The sequence below is a fragment of the Sitophilus oryzae genome, unplaced genomic scaffold (assembly GCF_002938485.1).
Source record: "Sitophilus oryzae breed Bouriz unplaced genomic scaffold, Soryzae_2.0 scaffold_1494_pilon_pilon, whole genome shotgun sequence".
Classification (NCBI taxonomy): Eukaryota; Metazoa; Arthropoda; class Insecta; order Coleoptera; family Curculionidae; genus Sitophilus; species Sitophilus oryzae.
In genome coordinates, this window is record NW_022146163.1 from 2,665,509 (window position 1) to 2,689,816 (window position 24,308).

Here is a 24,308-nt window from a genome sequence, read left to right on the forward strand (position 1 = left end):
AATTGGTCAGCAAATTATGTCAGGCGGTAACGTTATTAACGGGTGTTGCGTTGACTCGCGCATATCGTAACCATGATAAGGTACGCGTAAATACTGGATTACGATTACTATTCGGTTTTCCGATATCTCTCTAATAACTGTGCCGGTCAGGCGCTGTGCACAATTTTAGAGGCCATAAGTGGGCGTGGTATGTACGCAAACTAGTCACCTAACTAGTGCCCGATTCCGAAAATTGGAACCACGAAAAACAATAAAGAAAAAACAAAGATTATAATCTGTATAATCTGTGATAGCAGAGACAACTACACAGTAGTGAAAATTGAATCTTGAATTTTATTTGAGATTCATTGCGGACTGATACATGGTTGCCAAATCAGCTATTAAGTTAACCGGAATTTAAGCCTAGCTGTCATGCATCCTTTTTGGTGGAAAGACTCAAAAAAGTAATGATTTGGCGTTAGCTGGACCTTAGGATAATTTCTAACTATAGCCCACTCTATTATTTTCGTTTTTTTTTTTGATGACTGAAAATTCAGTGAAAGTACCAACATTGCTTTTCCTTCTGTCTGTGTCATGTCAAATTATGTGTTAAAATTCACCCAATTCACCGAAATTTTGGAATTCTGTGCATAATACGCATTTTTTCTTATTTAAAATTACTTATTTTTGGTCAAAAAGAGAAAAATGCAAAAATCGTGTGTCCGGATAGTTCACCGGAATTAGTTGCCTAAAGGCCCCCACAGACGTCGTTCTTTTTCGGCAGGATTACTCGACGTGCAAAAATATTCGAGCAATCCGGTCGGTGTGTGGCTGAAAACCGTCGTGATTGCCGGCGTTCCAAATAATCTGTTTTGAACTGATTTTTCTCGTCGGTTTTGAACGTGATCGTGCAAGTTGGCCCGTGTGTGGTATGCACACCGGTAATCACGATATATATATTTCTAAAAATTGGCAGTGTTGTACGTGATTTATGTATATTATAAAATGGGTGATTTCAGGCAATGCAGTAAACAATTTTTAAGAGAATTAATAGAAATGTACAGAAATCTTCCATGTCTTTGGAAAATTAAATCTAGTGAATACGCAGACAGAGATAAGAAGAATAAGGCTTATGAATATGAAGTTATGTTATCAAAACTAAAAGTCTCCAACAAATTAATGTGAGAGAACTGTTTTCTTTTAAGAAGCCACTTTTTGCCCATTTAGAGCGTTTTCTCTTAGCATATTTAGCTTTTATAGCTAAAACCGTTGATAACGCCTACCTACTACTAGTAGTAGGTAGACACTCACACGGTAAACATCGCGGTCAGAGTGTTTACCGTCGTTAAAATTTTTAATAAAGCAAGTTTTTATACGAAACCAATACTAAGTCAAAATGAATAAACAATGCAAGATTTGCAAGGAAACCGTTAATCGAAAGAAACCCGGAATGCAGTGTAGTGGTTTTGTGAGCGTTTTTTCATGGCCAGTGTCTTGGAATTGCCGGTAAACAGCTCGATAGCCTACGTGTGGACGGAATTATGTCAAGTGTTCAGACTGCAGAGATGGGGCGCGCTCTCGATATTCTCTCACTCCACCCGTCGATAGTTCTCCGCCCGTCGATAAACGTTCAACTGCAGACACCAGCACTAAGCGGAATTACCCTGAGCGCTCTATAAGCAACAACGATCTCATGGCGGCTATGGAAACCATCACTGCGGAGCTTCGTGCTATCCGGGAGCAGCAGGTTGTTTTGTCTAATTCGGTCACCTTCTGTTCTGATAAGGTGTCCGATTTCGAGGAAAAATTAATAAAAATTAACGAGTGGATGCGGGCTACCGACAAAATACTCAAAGAAAATGCAAAACTGAAGACGGATGTTGCTAATCTCGAACTAAAGCTGAGTGACTTGGAGCAATCTAGTCGTTTAAATAATATTGAAATACAGGGAATCCCCGAAAAACAAAACGAAAATCTTAAAACTGTAATCCATGAAATAGGAAACTACATTAACTACAGCATTGCATCTGAGAAAATTGAGTATGTGCACAGAGTCCAACTAAACAAAAATTCTAATAATAAAATTAAAAATATAATTGTTCGTTTCAATAACCGCAATGAAAAAGAAAATTTTCTTGCAGCAGCTAAACAAAAGCGAATGCGTAAGGAAAATGGCTCACCAAGAATGGAGATAAAGGGAATATCAGATAATTTTTACATAAACGAACACCTAACTTTAGAGAATAAAATTTTATTTAAACAAACTAGATCGGTTGCGAAGGAGAAACATTACAAATACACCTGGACGAAAAATGGAATGGTTTTTATTCGTAAAGACGATACCTCCCGCATAGTTCTTGTACGCAATACGAATATTTTGGAAAACCTGTAACTTTTAAGTTTCCTTAAACCTTTACCAATAAAACATTTAACTGCATCACCATGATAAATGAACTTCATGTTTATTATCAGAATACACAGGGTCTACGAACTAAAACAAACAGATTTTATAATAATTTGGTTTCAAATGATTATGATATCATATGTCTGACTGAAACATGGTTAAACAGTACTGTACTAACCAGTGAGCTGTTTAGCAGTAAATATAATGTATATCGGAGAGATCGGGAAACAGCGACTTCAACAAAAAAAGAAGGCGGAGGATCCCTTATTGCCGTGAAGAGTATTTACCAGTCAAGTAGATGTGTAGAGCTTGAGTCGGAGGCCGAGGATGTCTGGATCTGTGTGGGAACTGGAGACAGCCGCGTTTTTGTGTGTTGTGTCTATATACCACCAAATTGTGACTATTCTGTGAGTGCTTTTGTGAACAATCTATACTCGAATGAAATTGTTATTCAGGAGAATGTTGCTCTGTTGGTGGGGGATTTCAACCTGAATACCGTAAGTTGGCAAATTTCTAGCGAATTGTTTTTGGAACCGTTTCAAACTGGAAATAAATTTTCAGAAATTCTAGATGCTATTTCCTATTTCGGGTTGATGCAATTTAACAATGTATACAATAGTAATAACAAAATTCTTGATTTAATTTTAAGCAATAAAAATAACTCTATTTTAAATGTAAATCAATCATTGCATTACTTGGTTCAGGAGAATCATCACCACAGGGCATTGGATTTCTTGTGGAATATTTCGCTTACTAAATGCCTTTCACATTCTAATATGCAAATATACAATTTTAATAAAGCTAATTATGACAATGTTAATCACCAGTTGTCCCAAGTCAATTGGGAGGAGAGTCTTTTGAATAATGAAATGAATGCAATGGTGGAAATATTTTATAATATAATTAATACAACAATACAGCAGTTTGTCCCTGTTCGTAAAATAAAAGGTCGATTTCCGGTTTTCTTTGGGTTTGAGACCATAAAAATTATAAAACAGAAAAACAAATTTCATAAAAGATACAAAAGGTATAAAGATCAAAGTTCCTACATCAGATTTTGTGAACTGCGGACTCTTTCTAAGCGAATGATAAAAAGTGACTATTTAAATTTTATTAACAATACGGAAAGTGAGATTCTGCGCAATTCAAAACAGTTTTGGAAGTTTATTGCTAGTAAGAAGAGAGGTCATGATGCTATACCCCACTCAATAAAATATAATAATAAAACGGCAAACGGGGGTAAAGAAGTTTCTGACTTGTTTGCCGAATTTTTCAGTAGTGTTTATATAAAAGATCATAGCACACGTCACGGCCATTTCAGTGTTAACAAATGCACAAAAACTATTGAGCCTATTGTAAACAATACCATTCTCCAAATTATTAATGAACTAGATCTGAAAAAATGCCCTGGGCCGGACGGTATCCCTCCTGTCTTTATAAAAAAGTGTAGAGATTGTCTGGTTCAACCCTTAAATATAATTTATAATGCATCTTTATATCAAGGAATTTTTCCTAATAGATGGAAAGTGGCTGAGATAAGTCCAATATTTAAGGGTGGTCAAAACAATGATGTCAATAATTACAGACCAATAAGTAAGCTGTGCATATTTGGTAAAATTTTAGAAAAGGTTGTTTTTGATCGCGTATTATCCACTGTAAAGAGTTCCATAATGGAAGAGCAGCATGGCTTTTTTCCTAATCGTTCGCTGGAGACAAATCTGATGTGTTTTTCAAATTATGTATCAGGTCATATGGACGCCCGTTTTCAGGTCGACACTGTCTACACTGATTTCAGCAAGGCCTTTGACAAAATTAACCATAATAGGATGTTGGAGAGACTTGCTGAGGTGGGCGTGGACAGTGCGATTTTGGGTTGGTCGGAGTCATACATATCAGATAGAGAGAACGTGGTTTCTGTGTTGGGTTATAAGTCGCGCGCGTTTAAAGTAACTTCAGGTGTCCCTCAAGGCAGTCATCTGGGACCACTATTTTTCATTATATATATAAACAACATAAAATCTTGCTTTAAACATTGTAACGTACTACTTTATGCTGATGACTTGAAAATATATCGAGGAGTGAAATCTGCAGATGACTGCATAAAAATACAACAAGATATCGCCAGGCTTGAGAAATTCTGTATGGATAACCAGATGTTTCTAAATCCTTCTAAGTGTTTCCACATGTCATTTACAAAAAACTCAAATAAAATTAATCACACTTATAAAATAAACAATATAAATATAAAAAGTGTTACACATATGAAAGACCTGGGGGTGACATTTGATGAGAAATTATCGTTTAAAATCCACGTAGAACGAACAATAAATACCGCCAATAGAATGGTTGGTTTTGTAAACAGGTATTCAAGAGATTTCAGGGATCCTAGAACACTTATAGCTTTATATTATGCGTTTATTCATAGCAGAATATCATTCGCTTCAATTATCTGGAATCCTCAATATGCTATATATGTAAATAGAATAGAAAGTGTTCAAAATAAGTTCCTGAGGTTTCTGGCTTTCAAGATGCGTGCGGCTGAGACTGAGCAGAGAGACTACAACCAAATTCGCTCTAGATTTAAAATTATCCGTTTGGAGGATAGACGAACAGTATCGGATTTGTGTATGTTGTATAAAATATTGCATTCGACAATTGACTCTCCTTACTTACTGTCACAACTCAACTTAAGAATCCCTAGCCGAACCATTCGAAATACAAATTTATTTGATATCCCGTATCGCAGAACCAACACAGGGCAGCATTCTCCATTGATTAGAATGCAGAATTCATTTAATGAGTTAAGTTCTAGAGTAGACATAGACATTTTTTCGCTGTCTTTTTTGAAATTTAAAAAAATTATGAGGGCTTTCTTCCTCTAAAAATACATAAAATATATTACGTTTACATTTATAATATATTGCATTCAATTGCATTTTTTTTTTTTTGGTCACAAATAATTTTTGTTATGTTCCATTTTGTATATGTATATCTTTATGTTTTATTGTATATTACTTGCTGATTTAAGTATATTGTGGATGCTATTTTGGTACTACGTACTGTTTGCACCCCCTAACACTCAATAAATAAATAAATAAATAAATAAACGCCACTGTTGTTTGTATCCCTAATCACGACAAATCAAGTTCGTGATTACCCGAACAGTTTTGTACGTAGAGTAATCCTGCCGAAAATGTACGATGTTGTGGGAGCCTTTAGATTTCATTTAGCCACGGTTTTGGCCAGCTTCGTGCTCAGTGCTAGCTGCCCTCAGTGCTGTTTTAAGAAAATTATTTTCTTTTGCAACATCTGTAAAGCGTTTTGCGTTTTAAGGTCAAAGATAAAAAGGATCATTATAATGTGAATATTTTTATTGGGACACAGTACATATTTTTGTGCAGTCGCCATAAAAAAATCGTCGGCTATATTTTAATTTTAAATTTTATCGTTTTTTATTCTTGAAAAGTCTTTATGACTGAAGCAATAAATGTTTCATCAGCGGATTTTTCTTAGTATGTGGAGCACTTGAAATGCTTGCCAATTTTTTCGCTGATGTCCTACAAAAATAATATTTTTCCATTATTAATTTTTTTCTGTACAAGAAGAACATGAATTTTTGCAATAGGTATTTAATTGTTTAGGCATTAATGCATGTTACTTGCCAGATCACGTGCCACGTCAGATGCTCCGTCACTTTGGTGGGCACTCTCACTAAGTCTATCTACGATCAATGACAGTGACAGTTTGCTCATTTTATTTTATAAGTAAATTATGTTTTCTGTCATTTTAATTGATAAGTAAATTGTCCTTTCTGTCATTTTTTGATATATATGTCATAGGTAGAAATCTTGGAAACACTTGGAATGGTTGGATACACTTTAGCTCATGCTAATTGTACAGTATGTCCCCGGAATTTCTTTACCAGAGGAAAAACTTTTAATTGAAATACTTATTATTGATATTTTGACAAAAAGCATTATACATAACAATGTATGCTTGTTAGACAATGACTAATCACGTTTATACTTTTCCGAATTTCCATACTGTTTTAGAGAAAATTATAAAAAAAACTAAAAATATGGTTGAATTGTCTATACCGGGTGTGTCTCAAAAGTGGCTCACCCCTATAACTTTTTTATTTTTTCAGTTAAAAAACGAGATGTTAGTATATTACATAAATTAGGATTGATTGACGTGTTCAATTGTTTTCGGTCACTTCCTATTTCACCGGAAATTACTACAACTTTTGATTTTTAAATGGCACCCTCGATATTTTTTTACTTTATTCGACAGAAAATGACATTCTGAACAGAATGACATATCATATTATGTGAATTTTTGACTTTGTCGCTTATTAAAAAATCGTATTTTAAATTTGAATCTAGAGTGCCATGACTATGCTAAAAACATTAATTCTTAATCAAGGAGCCTTGAAAAAATAGATTTGATCCTTTAATGTTTTTGGTGTCTCATCCTGGCCGGTTAAGAGATGCCCAAATCGTATTTTTGGAACGAGGGTGGTTCATTAGCATATTTGGAAAAAGCATTTATTGACGAATAATTTGATACCACACACTTGGTATTTCGAGTCAAATTTTCGTTATGAATCGCAAGTTATAATTTCAAATAAGCCGTATGCGAAAATGTCAAAAGTTGACATATGATATGTCATTCTATTCAGAATGTTATTTTCTATCGAATAAGGTAAAGAAATATCGAGAGTGCCGTTTAAAAATAAAAAGTTGTAGTAATTTCCGGTGAAACCGGAAGTGATCGAAAACATTTGATCGCGTCAATCAATCCTAATTTACGTCATCTACTAACATACCAAATCTCGTTTAAATGTTAAAAAGTACAAAATTTATTTAGTTCAATGGTACAGAAAGACTGATATCGTTATCGAAAAATATGATACTTTACAGCAGCAAAAATATGACGAAGTAAGAATATGTTAATCAAAATTAATAATAACCATCTATCAAAGAATGAAATCGAAATTATATTACCATAAAGACACCTTTTGATTTTTAGGACTAAATCATATTTAGATGTTTTTTTTTTAATTTTCTGTAAAATGGTATGGAAATTTGGAAAAGTATAGACGATTAACCATTTTAGAACAAGCAAACATTTTTAAAAAGAATACATTTTTCTCAAAAAAAAAAGTTTTTCCTCTTGTAAAAATAATCCGGGGACGTACTGTATATTTATGCCCAAAAAAATATATTTTAATTTCAATTACCTTTTTTTCTGTGTGTAAAAGATAAAAGAGGGGGCCATTCCTACACGGATATTTTCGGGAAATTATAATTAGAAATCCAGATTTTTATACCCAAAAATACGTCTCTTGAGGTCGGTCTGTGCTTTGACAAATGTTGTTTGCTTTTCCTAAACGAAGATCGACGGAATATATAGAGAGCATTCGAATTTAGCTTTCGATATACTAATAATAGATTGGAATAATATTTTGCGGCGTTTGATTTGGAATTTCCTTTAAAGATGCATCCTATGTAGTATGTATTTTATGCTGTTGAAAACATGGATTGGTGTCATAAACATGTATAAAAGATCGACTACCAGGTGGTGCATCGTCTTTGGAAACATAGGCAATCCCATGCAAATTTTGAACTGTCCAAAATGTCACATATATATTTTTCTTCATCTCTATAAAACTCTCCTACCAAATTTCAGTAGTCCAACTATAGAAACAATGGCATCACTGACAATTTTTTACCACACTGAAATCTAACATTTATTTAAACAAAATGAAATGTTACAACTATTAAAATTTTGGATATATAATATTATACAGGGTGGTCCGAACTGTATTCTGGAAACTTCGGCAGCATATTCTACAGATAAAAACAAGTAAGAAAGTTTGTATAAATGTATATCCTAAAATGCTTAGTTTCGGAGATACGGGGTGTTTAATTTTTGTTTCGATTTTTTCCAAATAATTTCTGTAGTAACGTCAATATTTGGATGAAAATTCGTGTCTAGGAGTTTTTTGACATGAGTAATTTGATTTTGATGTCAATATGACTCCTACTAATAGAGGGCGCCACCTACATGTTTTTTAACTGGTTTGAAGAGTAATAACTTTTTGTCTGTACCTGTATAAAACTACCGAGTAAAAAATATTCATGTACGACGGTTTAAGCTTGATTTTCATGCATCCGTTGTCCGACGATACATTGATACGATATTAATTTCATTGATTGTATTTAAAGGCTTCGATTGATTAACCGTTTCTCACCAACCGAAGTCTTTAGATTCAACCAATAAAATTAATATCGTATCATCGTATCGTCGGATAACGGATGCATGAAAATCAAGCTTTATACGTAAGAAAGATCTCTTCATAAAAATCGCTACGAGTAATGGTTCTCGAGATATTATTATCTCCTTATGATATGTCGGGAGTATCCCCTTAACTTCTCAGCCTATCGAGCCTCCACGACTTCATACGAAGGCGACCGGAGGTTTCGCCTAAGCCCCGCCTTAATACGATACAACTCCGACTTGCGTCGCGTCGTTACCGCACGATGAGTTAGACAGAGACAGAAGACTACCGTACGTCGTGCATCGACTCTGATAGTAGGCGATGTAGAAATCGCCAAACAAAGGAGAAGTGTCTAGCCCTAGCAGTCAACTATTAAGCTTGACCAATCAGGTTGGTTAGCGTGGTTATGTGGAGTGTGTTAATTCATTTGTGTTTGTCAAAAACTCTAACGTAATTGGTCGGGCTTAATAGTTGCCTGCTAGGGCTAGACACAAGTAAACAAAGGCACTCTAACGGTCAAAATTATTTTGTTTTCTAACGCAACGGCACAGTCAGCGTACGCTAGCGGTAGTGCATATGTTAATATACAAGACCACAAATATTAAAATAATATTGAGTATTAAAACACATTTCCGTGTATTAATAGTATTTTTATGTATTGGCAACATTAATAGTAAATAATGTAACGTAATAAATCGCTTAAATTCTGCCAAAATCTTTGGGTAGGCGCCGCCTACCTTGCCTACCCTGACGAGCCGCCACTGATTAGCAGAAAAAGTGATCAAACTTTTGACTTTTCCTCTAATTAAATTTAAAAATTTGCGAGAAATGTCATTTTGGCCTTTGATGCCGTCAAAAGAAATTGTGGTTAGATATCAAAAGCTGATTGTTTTATAAGCTAAATATTATACTTTCTCTATGGATACAACTGACTGACAAGCTGTAGGATATTCTATTAATTTTAATTGTTTTTTAGACATTTGATTAATCGCAAACTCTTACGTATAAAGTATAATTAAAACCACTAATTTATTCAACTAATTTCGATGTTGTGAATGAAGCTATAATAATTTTATTTTAATTTAAATATCGGACATAAGTGCCACGTTACGCGATTTTAGATATCGAGCATATGTGCAATGTGACTAAAACTAAAAAGTTAACGATATAGCACTATTTTAGATATCGAGCATATGTGCAATGTGACTAAAAAGTTATAGCACTCCCCAATAATCGCTGACTGCATGCCATAATGCACGGAAAATTTTAGGAAAGGACTGGAGTAGTTTATTTTGGCTCTTCAAAATCAATATAAACCTATGTAATTTTCAAATAGGAAAATTTATATGAAAATATTTACTTTGATGACCGCGAGATGTGAGTGGTCGGAATATGAGAAACCTATATAAATATTTCATACTTATGAAACAGCTGACTGAATTCTACATACGTCACCCATACAGATCCAAGGCTGCTATCGCTTGACAACTGAACTGTCACCATAGAAACAGTCAAATAGAAACATATCTTTGACAATAGTATAACATTAATTATAGTTATTTATGTATCAAGGAAATTATAAGGGTGTTAATTACTAAGGGCAAAGTTTCTGTCCCGAGGGACAATATCTAATTGCTCGAGGTTATTCTCTATAATAATTAAAGAGACACAAATGAGATAAAATTTTCTTTTTGGAACTTAATATTTATTACATGATTATTAATATTATGAAATGCTAATATTGGATACTTCGTTTCGTCTGGATATCTTCCAGGACAGTTTGCAATTCTTCATCCTCAAACCTTCCTTCAAGCGATGGAATTAAAGATTTAGCTTCTTCGGCTGTTTCGGGGCATAGGTTTGCGATCGCTGCTAGCTCGAACTTGTGCAGTTTCTTCTGGTTTAATAAACTGAAATAAAAACAAAGACTATCAATGTTGGTCTATCTCTCTGTCAAAACTTCATTTCGTCTTAAGAATTATATCTTGTCTATCATCATTTAGTTTCTATTGAAGCACCTATTCAATAATTTTGTTATAAATAGTTAGTATCAATATTAGACATCTTTATTTCTGTAATAATTATAATGACTTGACAATTGCACAGTATGATATTCTGCTAATTAAAATACTTTTTTTTATTAGATTTACTTAGTAATCAAAATGGTAGATTGTAGATTATTCTTTTTTTCTTTGTTTTTCGTATCCGGATTATAGTTTGTTAGCCCAGTAATGGGCTACGTCCAATGCTTCTCGTTTAGCCAGCCATAGGTCATCGACGATACATCTGTGGGGGCAGGCAGGACATTGAAGAAGATGTTCTATGTCCTGAAAGGCGCCGCAGTCGCATTTGTCGTCATTTCTGTCCAGCAAACCCCATTTGATTAAACTGGATTTTAATGGGGCCACCCCACTTCTGATTCGGTTGAGCATTCTCCAGGTTTTCCAGTCGCTAGAAACACCATTTGGTGGGTCCTCTCTAAGTGGGTAGTGGGAGGGAAGTTCATCCAGAAGGTGGCTTAGGAAACGGCGTCTGGATATAAGTCTACCGTGCCGTGCAATTACCAAGTTATTATAATTATTACAGAAATAAAGAGATGTCTTACTATTGATAGTAACAATTTATAACATTGTTGAAAAGGTGCTTCAATAGAAACTAAATGAAATAAGCTGAATAATGATAATAAACGGTCTCTCTTTATTGTTCCACTAAATATTAAAACATTAGATATTATAGGAACAATCAAAGAAAAATGTTGAGAAAAAGAGCGAAGTTAACATGGTTAATGTTAACAGATTGTTCAATCAAGATTGCTCTTCAACTAACCCTAAGATCTCACAACTTTTTGTAGTAGAAGAATTGGTTTGCGAGACTTGGGATTTTAAAAGACTAGATAAAATCACTAAATATATTGGCAATATAGCCAGCTATAGTATGTCTACTTGATTAGTAAAATTAATATTCTTGCCTAAATAAGCCCACGGCTGCAAAGAAAGCGTTTTTAACGTTTTGCGTTTTTTGCGCCTCGGGCGCTTTTTGCGATTTGACCGTTTTAAGCGTTTTTTTTTCGATTTATGTCCATTAAAAACACGCAAAAGACGCGGTAGGTCTGCAGTTTCTATCAAGATGTCAATTAGTAAAGTCGCAAGCTCGTGGATTCCCGGTCCGTTCAACAATCAATTCTGTGAGAAAGAGATAGGCGAGATCGGCGCGGTTAGCGTTGAAGAGACGAAGATAAAAGATGCTGGGATTGAATTGTGGACGGACCGGGGCTAATATTCGGCGAGAAACACAATCTACTGCTAGTGCCAGTGGTGTGTGTAAAAATAATAATTATTATTTGCCATTTATTTTACGAATTTTAGTTTATATGTGTATAGTTTTTTATGTTGTAGTGTTGTGGTTACTTGTTAGAATTATAATATAATATAATAAATAATTATAATTATATAATAGAATAGTAAATAATATTACTAGTTGCTAACGCAATTTTAGGACATGATTTATGAAACTTTTTGGAGTGAAATTTTTTTACGCGCGCTGAGAGTAAAGATTCAAGGCCGTGACATACGAGCTAGCGAGACGACCCTGACCCACGAGGTTGTTGTAAGGAAACGTGTTAACGGCTTAGAAATACGTAGTAACGCGACGTGTATCTGTGAGCAGTCCATGTGTTTATCAAAAATATTGATATTTTAATATAAATTTTGTAAAAGTGAATCAAATTATTACGTGTAAAAAACCATTTGTTACACGTAAAAAACTATTTTTATTATTTTACGCGAATAAAACTGTTACGCGTATAAAACTATTTGTTACTGGTAGAAAACTATTTTTTCCGCGTATAAAACTATTTGTTACTGGTAGAAAACTATTTTTTCCGCGTATAAAACTATTTATTACGTGTAAAAATCTATTTGTTACACGTAAAAACTATTTTTTTACGCGTCAAAAACTTATTGTTCCTGGTAAAAAAACTTTTTTACCCCAAAAAAATATTTTTTACGTGTAAAAAACTATTTGTTACATGTAAAAAACTAATTTTTAGGCGTCAAAAACTATATCTGTTTCTGGTAAAAAGAACTTTTTTACGCAGAAAAAAACACTTTTGCGCATAAAAAACTTTTTTTACGGGTAAGACACTTTTTACGCATAAAAACTTTTTTACGGGTAAGAAAATATTCCTTTAATTTATTACTTTTTCAACATTTCAAACTACACTTTTTCAAACATTTCCTTCAAATTTTTGAATTTAATAGAATCTTCCTAAACAGTAGATGTTCTCTATAAAAATATTTTTAGATAATACACTAAAATGAAAAAAAATGCATACTATTTAATTTATTTTTATTGTATTATTAAATATAACGTCCGCCTATGACCAGGGTTGGCAAATATCATGATATTTATATAAATATCAAATATCGGATATATATCCAATATATATCTGATATATATCCGATATATATCAAGTTTTGATATTTATTTTTGTTTTTATTTTTTATGTAAAACTGCGTTTAGTATCAAGTAAAATCAAGAACTCAAGCAAATATTTTTATTTCAACTTAATTATTGGTGCTTTGCACATAATAGGAACAACACTAAAACAAAAATATATAAAAAATATACAGAAATTCTAAAAAAATAAACAGAACTTCTAAAAAATAAACAGGAATTCTAAAAAATAAACAGAAATTCTAAAAATAAACAGAAATTCTAAAAAATAAACGGAAATTCTAAAAAATAATCATGAATTCTAAGAAATAAACGGATATTCAAAAAATAAACGGAAATTCAAAAAAATAAACAGATATTCTAAAACTAACAACAAACAAATTTATATTTGATTTATTAATTTTATTAATGGTAATTCACCGTCAATCAATATTGATTATTTCGTGCAGCTGAGGCACGTTCACGCCGATTCACAAAAGCCAAGTCCGAAACGAATTCGGGGAATCACATAAAGTAATAAAAATACGTTGTGCCGTAAACATGTTGTTGACTTTTTTAACGTAGAAATTTATGAAAGGAGTTGAGTTTTATTTTTTTATAAATATCATGACATATATCAAGGTATAAATATCATGATATATATCAATGATATATATCCGATATATATCATTGATATATATCATGCCAACCCTGCCTATGACGGGATCTCATCTTAGAAATCGCTAAATACGCTACAGAAAACAAACTGATTTGTTCTCATTTGCGTTTTTTTGCGAGACACGCCGAACGCTACACGCTTTTGGTGGGGCCACCCCTATATAATCCTGTTATTTTGTTTTAGTCGCTAAAGACGTTCACGCTAACTAAAAACGTAAAAAACGCTTTCTGTGTGGCCGTGGGCTAACGAAGTTTTAAAAAAGAATGTTATGGCTGTGCTCGACTTGGCGGAGGCACTGCTATGCCGCCAGATTAGAACAGACTACAGTTGACATAATTAACCTTTTATCTTAATTTCAAAAACATCAAAAATTAGCTTCATTCTTATAACTGTCATTTCTAATCTAGACCGTCCTACAGTTTCTGATTTTACTTTAGCTATAGTTTTGTAGAAACTATTAAATATCGTGTTATTGGTAACAGCACGGCATTTATATCGTAAGACCCATTTAGTGCTAAAGTTCATAAACACCTGAACAATAACTACAAAACAATTTATATTGTATTTACAGTTACAATAAGAAAATTCCATCTTGGAAGTAAATGGCTTCTGAAGTTCGTAAACGCTTCAACTTTTAATACATTTTATATTTTATTATTGGCATGATTTCTATTTAGTCACGTCTAAGAAATACATACAATAAAGTTTTATGAGAAAACCTAACATTACATCCAAGTGTATCGGGCTTACATTGTTAATAGAATAATTACATTTTCAAATTCAATAATTACATTTTTAGAAATTCAATTATAAAGTTTTAAGCATATACACACATAGCCAAAATTATTACATATATAATAATATATCGTTTAAAAATATACGGAAAGGAATTTAAAGAATTTTTTTTATACAAAGCTTTGATAATCTGTAATAAACATTTTTTTGTTTAAATGAATATGGTAAACAATGTTTACCGTTCAGACCCAATATTATTACAAATTCTTGCACATTTCTATTTATTTGTGGTCTCTTGGGTTTCAGAAGAAATTTGACCATTGTTTTGGCCTTAAAATGCCTAGAAATATTATTTCACAGTTTAATAGAGTCAGAATAGTAACACTGTCTCAACAGGGCTACCGGCAAGTTGCAATAGCTGAAATTGTAGGAGTTAACCAAAGCAATGTTTCGCGAATACTAAAAAAATTCAGGGAGACAAACGAGGTTACAGACCGGCCTGGAAGAGGTAGAAAGAGAGTTACTACTGCTGTGCAAGACAAATATCCCTAATTGCACGACGCAATCCCCTGCTTTCTAGTACTGCTATTAAAAATGAGTTAGCTCGCCTTGAAGGAGTAAATGCTTCAAGAGAAACCATAGCAGGAAGACTCCATGACAGAGGATTACATTTAAGGAGACCTCTACGTGTTCCGAAGCTTAATTTACAGCACAAAATTACGCGACTACAATGGGCTGAGGAGATGAGAGCAAATGGACCTAATTGGAAGTTCGTCATGTTTAGTGATGAAACAAGAACAGGCCTAGTGTCAGACTTGCGACGAACTTTGGTCTGGAGAGCATCTGGAAGACGAGCACGCTTGAATGCAACTCAACCCCGTGTCCCGTTTCAAGGTGGAAGAATTATGGTATGGGCAGGTGTAATACACGGAGGTCGAACTCCTCTTGTTTTTATTGATGGCACAATGAGAGGTGCCTCATATCTTAGAGACGTTTTAGAGCCTATTGTGCGTCCATTTCGAGAGGCAGTGGGGGATGAATTTGTTTATATGGACGATAATGCTCCACCCCATCGCACTTTAGCGGTTCGCGAATTTTGTGAGGAAGAGGGTATAAGAAAACTGTGGTAGCCACCGATGTCTCCAGATATGAATGTGATCGAGCATGCTTGGGACATGCTAAAACGCCATATTGCCAAAAGGAATGATCCCACCCGTACCTTAAATGAATTGAAAATTGCTGCGCGCGAAACATGGGAAGCCATTCATCAACATCTTCTGGACGACTTAAGGCTGATTCATGGTACACCGTGACGGGCCGGGGCCGTGCGACGGTGAAGGCACGGCCAAACATTGTCAAATGTTATTTATACTTATGCATTCATGCTAAGCCGAGCACGGGCCGAGCTTCGCCGGAACGCGTCCGTGCCCCGTCCGAGAAATGTCGGTGTACATTTTTCCTCGGATCCGCTACGGTCCGGCCCCGTTGCGGCAAACATAAATGAGCCGCCGCGGCTAAATACTTCGTTCGTCTACGGGCGTATAGCGACTGTTTTCTAGCAGTGTTGCCGCACCCAACTTTTAGCGCGTACCACATTATAAACTAAAAATGTACCACTTTGGTACAATTTTTTAAAGCACAACAAAATACATCTGCAAATGACTTTAACCGGTTTGGTCGCTGTGAATTTCTTCATAAATTTCTACATAAAAAAACTTCCTGGAGAAAGACACAGATCGAGACGAAAAACATGAAATAGAAATTCAGAAAACCCAATTATAAGTATGTATAGGTTGAAGAAATCTAAGTAATTCTAATACTACACACAATACTTGGAAAAAAAAATTAAATTTAAAAAAAAACGCAAATATAGAAGCATGTTAGAAACAGTAAATTTTCAAGTTTTTTCTTCGGGTTATTTAATATAGGCAACGCTATAGACATTACAACGTTGATAATACGTCGTTAATTAATGCGGATTGTCTCCGAATGGTATCGGTAAGCGCGTTTAATGCAATATCAACGACAATAATTATTAAATATCTATTCATTTTCGGTGCGCGTGGGAAATAATTATTGTACCAAATCATCCTGGATTTGAAAATGTAGTACCACTGTACCAAATAGAATTAAAAGTATTAAATTTGGTACAAATGTACCACTGCGGCAACACTGTTTTCTAGAATATAATCGGCACGGACATGATCCCCGTCGTCCACTCGGTGTAGCATATATTGAAGGCCCGGACGTGGCTCGGTGTCTACTTTACGGAACGTGCCCGGCTCGGGTACGGCCCGGTGTACCATGAATCAGCCTTTAATTGAGAGCATGCCGCATCGTCTCACAGCTTGCAGGAGGCAATACAGACTATTAGTTGTGAGAAATAATTAAAATAATTCAATATTTTCTGTTTAGAATGAAATTTGTTTTTGTTGATTTTCACTCATTATGAAATAAAATTATAATAACAGCCTAGTGCACTTTTTTAGATTTTTAATTTTATATTAGTTTTTCATGTAGTAAGTCAATATGTCCAAAAATATAAAAAGAATCATATTAGGTCCAAAATAAAATAAAAATATCGTTATCTGCAATAATTTTGGCCATGTGTGTAACTGCAGGTAACCTTAAAATTTATTTAAAAAACTCGAAGATGTAACCTCTTTTCTCGTACTTCGCTTCGTGCTCCCCTTCTTTATCATTCATTCACCCTATTCTTCATTTAATTCTTACATAATCTAGGTGCACAGTTACATTGTGTAATATACATTATTTTATAAAGATCTTTTATAAAAAGTACCCTATACTAATCTAAAAAATAAAACACTCTATCTATACTTACTTTCTAACAGCCGAAATAGTTTCCTTATTTTTAAATTTCCTGAACCGATCTGTGTAGGTGAGCGTTTTCATGAACACATCGGAGAATTCTTGTTCGTCTTCGGCGGATTCGTTTTGCGCCTTTCGATGTTCCAGCAGCATGTGCACTTCCGATATTAAAAGTGTTTCGGCGTTTTCGAATTCTTCAACAGAAAACGGAAACTTTTAAAGTAACGAGTATTGTGGGGGTTTACTGTTATTCCAGTTTCTCTACATCCCAATAAAGAATCCCATATTAAATTTATATTTATGGCAAAACCAAAAATTCCTTTTTTTTTCAAATGTCACAAAAGTATTAATTTTTATTGACAAGATAAAAAAGTAATTTAATGCCTAGGCATAAAAGTAAAGTACTTTTATCTACAACCGTTTAGTTATAACTATCTTTTTAGTATTTCAGTTACTATAACACAACTAGTTTATATAATAATGAATAACAACTACGAACATCTAAATAATATTGTAATTTTTACCTTCATAAGCAAAAATTGTTTGTTATCAGCAATTTTTCTATATCATTTCTTGTGAAAGACCTTGATTTAATAGGCTGGTAGGACTCAGATTTTCTTTTGAGGAAAGCAATGATTTAGGCATATTTACTTATCGACGTTCTTCTTCAGGGATATTGTGGCTCGCAACATAGAATAAAACGTCCATAGACTTGATGTGCTGTATTTCCGTGCAAGATTTTCAAAATATGCTAAAATTACTTTTTCATTGCATTGATTTTTCACCTTTTTGTCATCACACCATGTCAAAAACTGGTTGTATGTTTTTTCATATTTTGATCGTGACTTTTCCGGCAATAATGATTTGAAGGGGTCTGGTCCACTTTAGGTGCGTCAAAATTTTCTATACAGAATTGAGAAGAGGAACACTTATAATGACATTTTCTAACAAAAAAAGTGCGGATCGTCCATAAATAACACCAAAAACAAACCGCCCCAAAAAGAATATTGTAACCAATGCAATCAAAACTCAGTTCCGGCGGACGTTTTTACCATTGTGATCCTCTTCTCAACCTTTAACACAGATCAAAATATAATATCTATTCTTATCAGCTTAATATCGCTACCGCTATTTTTCAAAATTAATAGGAAAGTATAAATAAAACAAAATTCCGATTTCCAATATTTCATTGTTACCGCCAGCGATATACACAGACGCAAGCAAAAGACAAATAAACCTAAACCTGCGTCTTCCTTGTCACTCTTATTAAACTTAATAAGGAAAGCTATATATAACCTCAAAAAAATTAATTTTATTGCAGAAATCTCAAACATTTAGCCGAGTATCCGTACGATCCATACTTAAAACGTTAAAACATTAATTGTAGAATATATTAATATCAAATTTACATCAATAACTTCAAGATTGACGACGTACCTAAAGTGGACCATCACCGATTTGAAGTTTCCCGGCAATTTGTTTGAAGTTTTTTGAAGTTGCCGCAGTACGTGGCACGTACTGCGGCAACTTCTACATCTGAAGGGAGACTTTCGGAATCATCGTAATTTTTAAAATGATTTTTCTGGGCAAAAAGTGCTCGCGTTTACTTGACGGCAAACTGACAACTGACTTTTCAGAAAAAAAAACTCTACTTGATAAACAACGTTTGTAACTATCATGTAACTATAGTCTGAAGCAGGTAACAATTCCCCACAATTATAATTAAAAAAATGTGACAAATGTCATAGTTAAAACAGCATTTTCTTATTTTTCGGTTGTAGATAAAACGTTGCGCATGACACGTGCGTTTAAACATGATTACAACAGTCGTGTGATTAGAACGATTCGGTCTAAGACCTCGTCGTTCTAATCGTTCACACTCGTTGTAATCATGTTCATAAACACACTTGTACTGTAAATATAGACTGTAAATAACTATTACGTCTAAGCACAAAAGTACGAATATAAAGTACGAATATATATATTAATAAACATAAAGTGTCAAACCTTAGTTTCTCGATATACAGGGTTGTTCAATTATTCACCACATACGACAAGAAGTACTGTAACTAAATAATTAGATTTTTACAAATTGTAAGTTTTGAGTTCGTTGAAAGACTATTAGAGCTACAATTTAAGAATAATTTTACCAGATACAATGTCCCAAATAAGTAAAAAATATTATAGTTGTATTCTTTTGAACGAAACACCCTGTATATTATTCTATTTTTAGATTCTACGATTGAAATAACGGTAAATTTGATTAAGATTTATCACATTTAAACCTTACCGTTTTTGAAATATTTTCAAATTTGTGAAATTGCAGTAAAAAATTTAAAGCCACATTTCTCCAAGGGTATCAAAGTTTTTAATACTAAATATTTACTGAAGATTATTTATTGGTCAGATATTGTGTTACAATAATAAAAATTAAAGTACCTTATACAGAGTGTCTAAAAATTTATATTAAATAATTACTAGAATTAAACGGTAATAACTTGTTTACCTTAAACGGAACACCCTGTATATTTAACGTGAATCAGATGCACAATTTAATTTTATATCAAATTGTATTATACCATTTTTTACCTATCTCTTCAAGTTTTCGTAGAACATGCATATACCCGGGAATGTTGACATTTTAGATTTTTTTAAAGGAACATATGCACAAAATGTACAGGTGGTAAAAATAATAATATTCCAAGCCCATTTGTTTACAAAAAGAAAACTATCGTATACTATCGTACATATAATCTAAAAAGAGTTATATTTCAAAAACCGATATAGAGTATGCCATAATCCATGATGGTATTCTAGAAATTTTAAAATTACCTTGAATTTTTAAAATTTCGTTGAAATTTAAAAAGAAGAATCTGTGGGTAAAAGAATATAGGAAAATGTCCTTTTTTAAGTGACATTTTGACATATCATGCCAATTGTTATATCGGCAAAAAAATGTCCTTTAAACTTGTAAAAAATGGAGTTAGATGATAAAATATTGACTAGTATTAATAATAAAATTACCAATAATAATACAATAATTACCAGTAATGCAAAATAGGTGACAAACATTAGATCTATCGATCTACAGTATGTTCCCGTTTTATCTTTACAAGAGGAAAAACTTTTTTATTATTGACATTTTGAGAAAAATGCATACTTCGCAAAAATTTTTGCTTGTTCTAAAATGGTTAATCCCGTTTATATAATAATAATAGCTTCCGTATATAGCGTTTAACGCCTTGGGAGTAGCAAGGTACAGCTTGCTATACTAGAGCAGTAGAGCCGTTCGGTATACAAGGAAGATAATGTGGCTAACACTACGCTTCAACCGCCTATTATTACCTCAGGATTGTGAATCCCAAGTACTCATTTAAGGCTGAGTCGACCTAGGTACCCAAACTATTTTTATTTTAAATAAAAATAGTCGGCTGATGAAATGCCGGGTGTGGGATTCGAACCCACTATCTTGAGATTGGTAGACGAGAGCCTGTACCTCTACGCCACCGGGCACCTATAATCCCGTTTATACTTTTCCAAATTTCCATACCGTTTTAGAGAAAATTAATAAAAACATGAAAATATGGTTGAATTTTCCAAGTCCTAAAAATCAAAACGTGTTCCTTCCTATTAGTGGAGTGCCCAGAGACTCGGAATTCAATTACTGCGAATGTATTAATGTCAAACCTTCTGTATTGTGTTTTATAGATAAAATACTAAAATGTTTACCCATTTTTTTTCGTTGCTTTTAATTTTTTATTTTAGTAAATTCTTATTATTTCCTTCTTAATTTTTTGATTTTTTAATTCTTTTTCTAAGTCAATTTATTTAAATAAATAAATCTAATGCATAAGCTATACCTATTCTGCTTATATTCTAATCATTGAAATTTTGATTGAAATCGAATTATACAGGGTGGCGCGACATATACGATGCAGTTTTTGCAAGGAGAACAAAAGTTTGTATTGAAGTGAAATTTTGTAAACTCATGTAAGTCAATTTAAAGCATTTTCTAAAATTATGTAGAGTTCTACAGGGTGTCCCCAAAAAAAGTTACACATTAAAGTTATGTTTTTTGTAACGGAACACCTTATATATTAATTGATTTTTGAATTGTAGTAAAAAAATAAATGTTTGTTTCATTAGAAAAGTATATGACTAAAATGTATAGTTTCTGAAATACATTCACCACCACGAAAAATGGGCACCTTAAAACTGCGATTTACTTATTTTAAAGGTTAATATATTTTGTTTTAATAGACCGATTTTGATGATTTTTTAAGCAGTGTGTAGCCAAATTATTTGACTCTTTAGTATCTTTTTCTAAACTAAAAATGAAACTCCCCATTTGTTAATTGTACGAGAGAAAACAAAATGTTGATATTTTGGTGAAAGTTTGAAACACCCTGTGGAATATGTTAAAACAGAAAGCAATTTAAAAATCATTTTATCATCTAGATACATCCTTTCTCAATGGACAATCGCAAAAGGTTCATCTCATTAGCTGTAATTTTTTTGGAAATATTCATTTTTAAAAAAGACACTAACATTTTTCGAAATTTTTATATTAAGACCATGCATTTGCTTTTGGACCTAGTCAACACATCTAGTAAATTCTGGTCCCGAAGTAAGCGTTCTTGACCTTCCCCTAGGAGATGCAAGACCTTGTCGTTGGTGGGGAAGCTCCTTGTCAGGTGCTGGCAAAATCTCCTCTAGCACTTTGGCTCGGTCCAAGAAGCATCTCACTCATTGTCTTGTCTCTGGCTGTAGTGGCCAGGGAATTGCACCAAGACATTTAAACCAGGCACCTTCTACTGTCTGTGGTCATGTCTCGCGGGTAGAGGGTGTGGGGGGGTCTTGGCTTAACCGCCTGGACCAAGTGGACTGACTATCCCTAGCGACTCGTGGGAACACTATGAGCAGTAATAAAAATAAAAACACCAACACCACCGGAGAAGCTGTGGGGAAACCCCCTAGCGACACTGGGAACAGGAACAATGAAAGTTCCAAGGGGTCAAACCCCCCAAAGAAAACTACAGGAGAGGTGGCTGACACTTGCGCGGGACCGTCCTGCGCTAGTGGTACTCAAGCTACCACCTCCTTTAGCAAGGGTCGGGAGCTTACCTCTAAACCCAACAGGCGACACAGACTACCGTTTAGTCTACCTGGCCTGGGTCAACCAGGCGGGTTGGACGATCCGCTGAGAGTGGGTCTTAGCGGAGCAGAAGCACGGAGATACCTCCGACTGCTCCACGCAGGACTTGCTCCAGAGGAAGCAAAAGAGAAAGTACTCCTCCATAGAGGGGAGGGCAAAGGAACCAAGAAACAGGCCGGCGCATCTTCACCAAAGGGCAAAAGAGGGAACGAAAACCTTTCACCTCTGCTCCGGCAAGAAGAGAAAAAAGCCAGGATGGAAAGACGTCCAACACCGAGAGGCAAGCAGGGACATATCACCAGCTTTGCCTCTATTGCTGGACAAGTGAAAATGGCAGTGCTACCAAAGGATTACCCAGAGGTTGTACTGACCACCGACCAGCAAAGGCTCTAGAAGAGGCGATACTGGACGAAGTAGTGGCGATTGGAGAGCAACACAACGACGGACAAAATATGGGTCAAATGCGATTTGCGGGGATTCACTTTCGGGTGGGCATGATTGGTTGATAGAAACGGCACCTAAACTTAAGAATTGGCAGGGGCCGGGACTGGTTGCTCTGAAGGGAGAAAACATCCCTAATGAGGCGACCATCACGGTCTTTTTGCCAAGGAGCAAAGGGAAAGACACCACCTACCTGCTGAACCTTTATCCAGGGTCAGAACTCCGATGTAAGGACGTCGTATTGGCGAATCATCAACTCGAGGGAGGAGGGCCACGGCCAAGTCCTCACAATAGGAATTGACCTCAAATCCAAGGAGGCAATAGAGAAAGAGGATACACTCTTTACTATAGATTCGGGACAACACCGGTATCAGGTCTAAGAAGAGACCAAGCTAAACAGGTAGAGAAAATGGAGACAGATCCTCCAGCCTCTACCTCACAGGTACCTCAGCCGAAGACTAGCTCCTCGACTGTGAAGGGCAGGGAGGGCCAAACCCCAACCGTGGAAGCGTGTATATCCTCGGAGAAGGTTGATGGCCACTTCTCGGAGGAGGAACTTCCGTTGTCAGAGGAAGATGAGGAACACCCTATCCCCTCTACAACGGGAGAATTCTCACACACCCCAGTAACCTAAACCAGGTCCAAAGTCCTACTCCAGCCCCTCTTCCCACCCCAAACTTATCCTTTCTTCCTTCCCCCATGCATGGGATATCCCAAATAAACCTGCACCATGCAAAAGGGTCTTCCGCTACAATAGCAAGACTCTTTGAGAAAAATCATTACGCAATGGTACTAGCCCAGGAACCCTGGGTGTATCAGGGACAAATTAGAGGTTTGTCTGGAAAAAATTCAAAGGTAATATATGATAACAGGCAGGAATTTAGAGCCTGTAGTCTTACTTAAGAAAGGACATTAACTACACATGTGTTTCAGAATTTACAACCCGAGATCTTGTTCCTATCATGGTTCAGCATAATATCGAGGATTGCAGTAAAGACATCGTGATTGCCTCTGCTTACTTTCCGGGTGACGGGGAGGCACCGCCTCCGGAGGTACGGGAGCTCGTGCAATTCTGCAGCCAACGGCGACTACCTCTGCTATTGGGATGCGACTCCAATACACACAATGAGGTATGGGGAAGCACTAACACTAACACTAGAGGTGAGTGTTTACTTGAATTCCTCTTAGCATGCAATCTTGAAGTTCTCAATTATACGTTTGTGACAAAAACCCCCACGTTTGTGACAAAAACGCGGGCAGAAGTGTTAGATTTAACAATCGGGAGTGCTGGTGTAATCAGTTACGTGAAACAATGGAGGGTCTCACGGAACTCTCCCTATCAGATCACAGAATCATCGAGTTCAAATTA

At 34.9% G+C, this 24,308-nt stretch overlaps 2 protein-coding genes across 2 annotated transcripts; one reads left to right on the forward strand and one right to left on the reverse strand.

Moving 5' to 3' along the window:
* The first annotated feature begins 1,672 nt into the window (after nt 1-1,672).
* On the forward strand, nt 1,673-2,371 carry LOC115877600. Its single transcript, XM_030893846.1, has one exon. It carries the CDS (start codon nt 1,673-1,675, stop codon nt 2,369-2,371), a length of 699 nt encoding a protein of 232 aa, XP_030749706.1.
* An 8,030-nt stretch (nt 2,372-10,401) lies between these two features.
* LOC115877601 (DNA-directed RNA polymerase II subunit RPB4) lies at nt 10,402-17,496 on the reverse strand. Its single transcript, XM_030893847.1, has 2 exons — nt 17,357-17,496; nt 10,402-10,576 (listed from the first exon to the last, which is right to left on the reverse strand). Exons 1-2 carry the CDS (start codon nt 17,494-17,496, stop codon nt 10,402-10,404), a joined length of 315 nt encoding a protein of 104 aa, XP_030749707.1.
* Nucleotides 17,497-24,308: the final 6,812 nt, after the last annotated feature.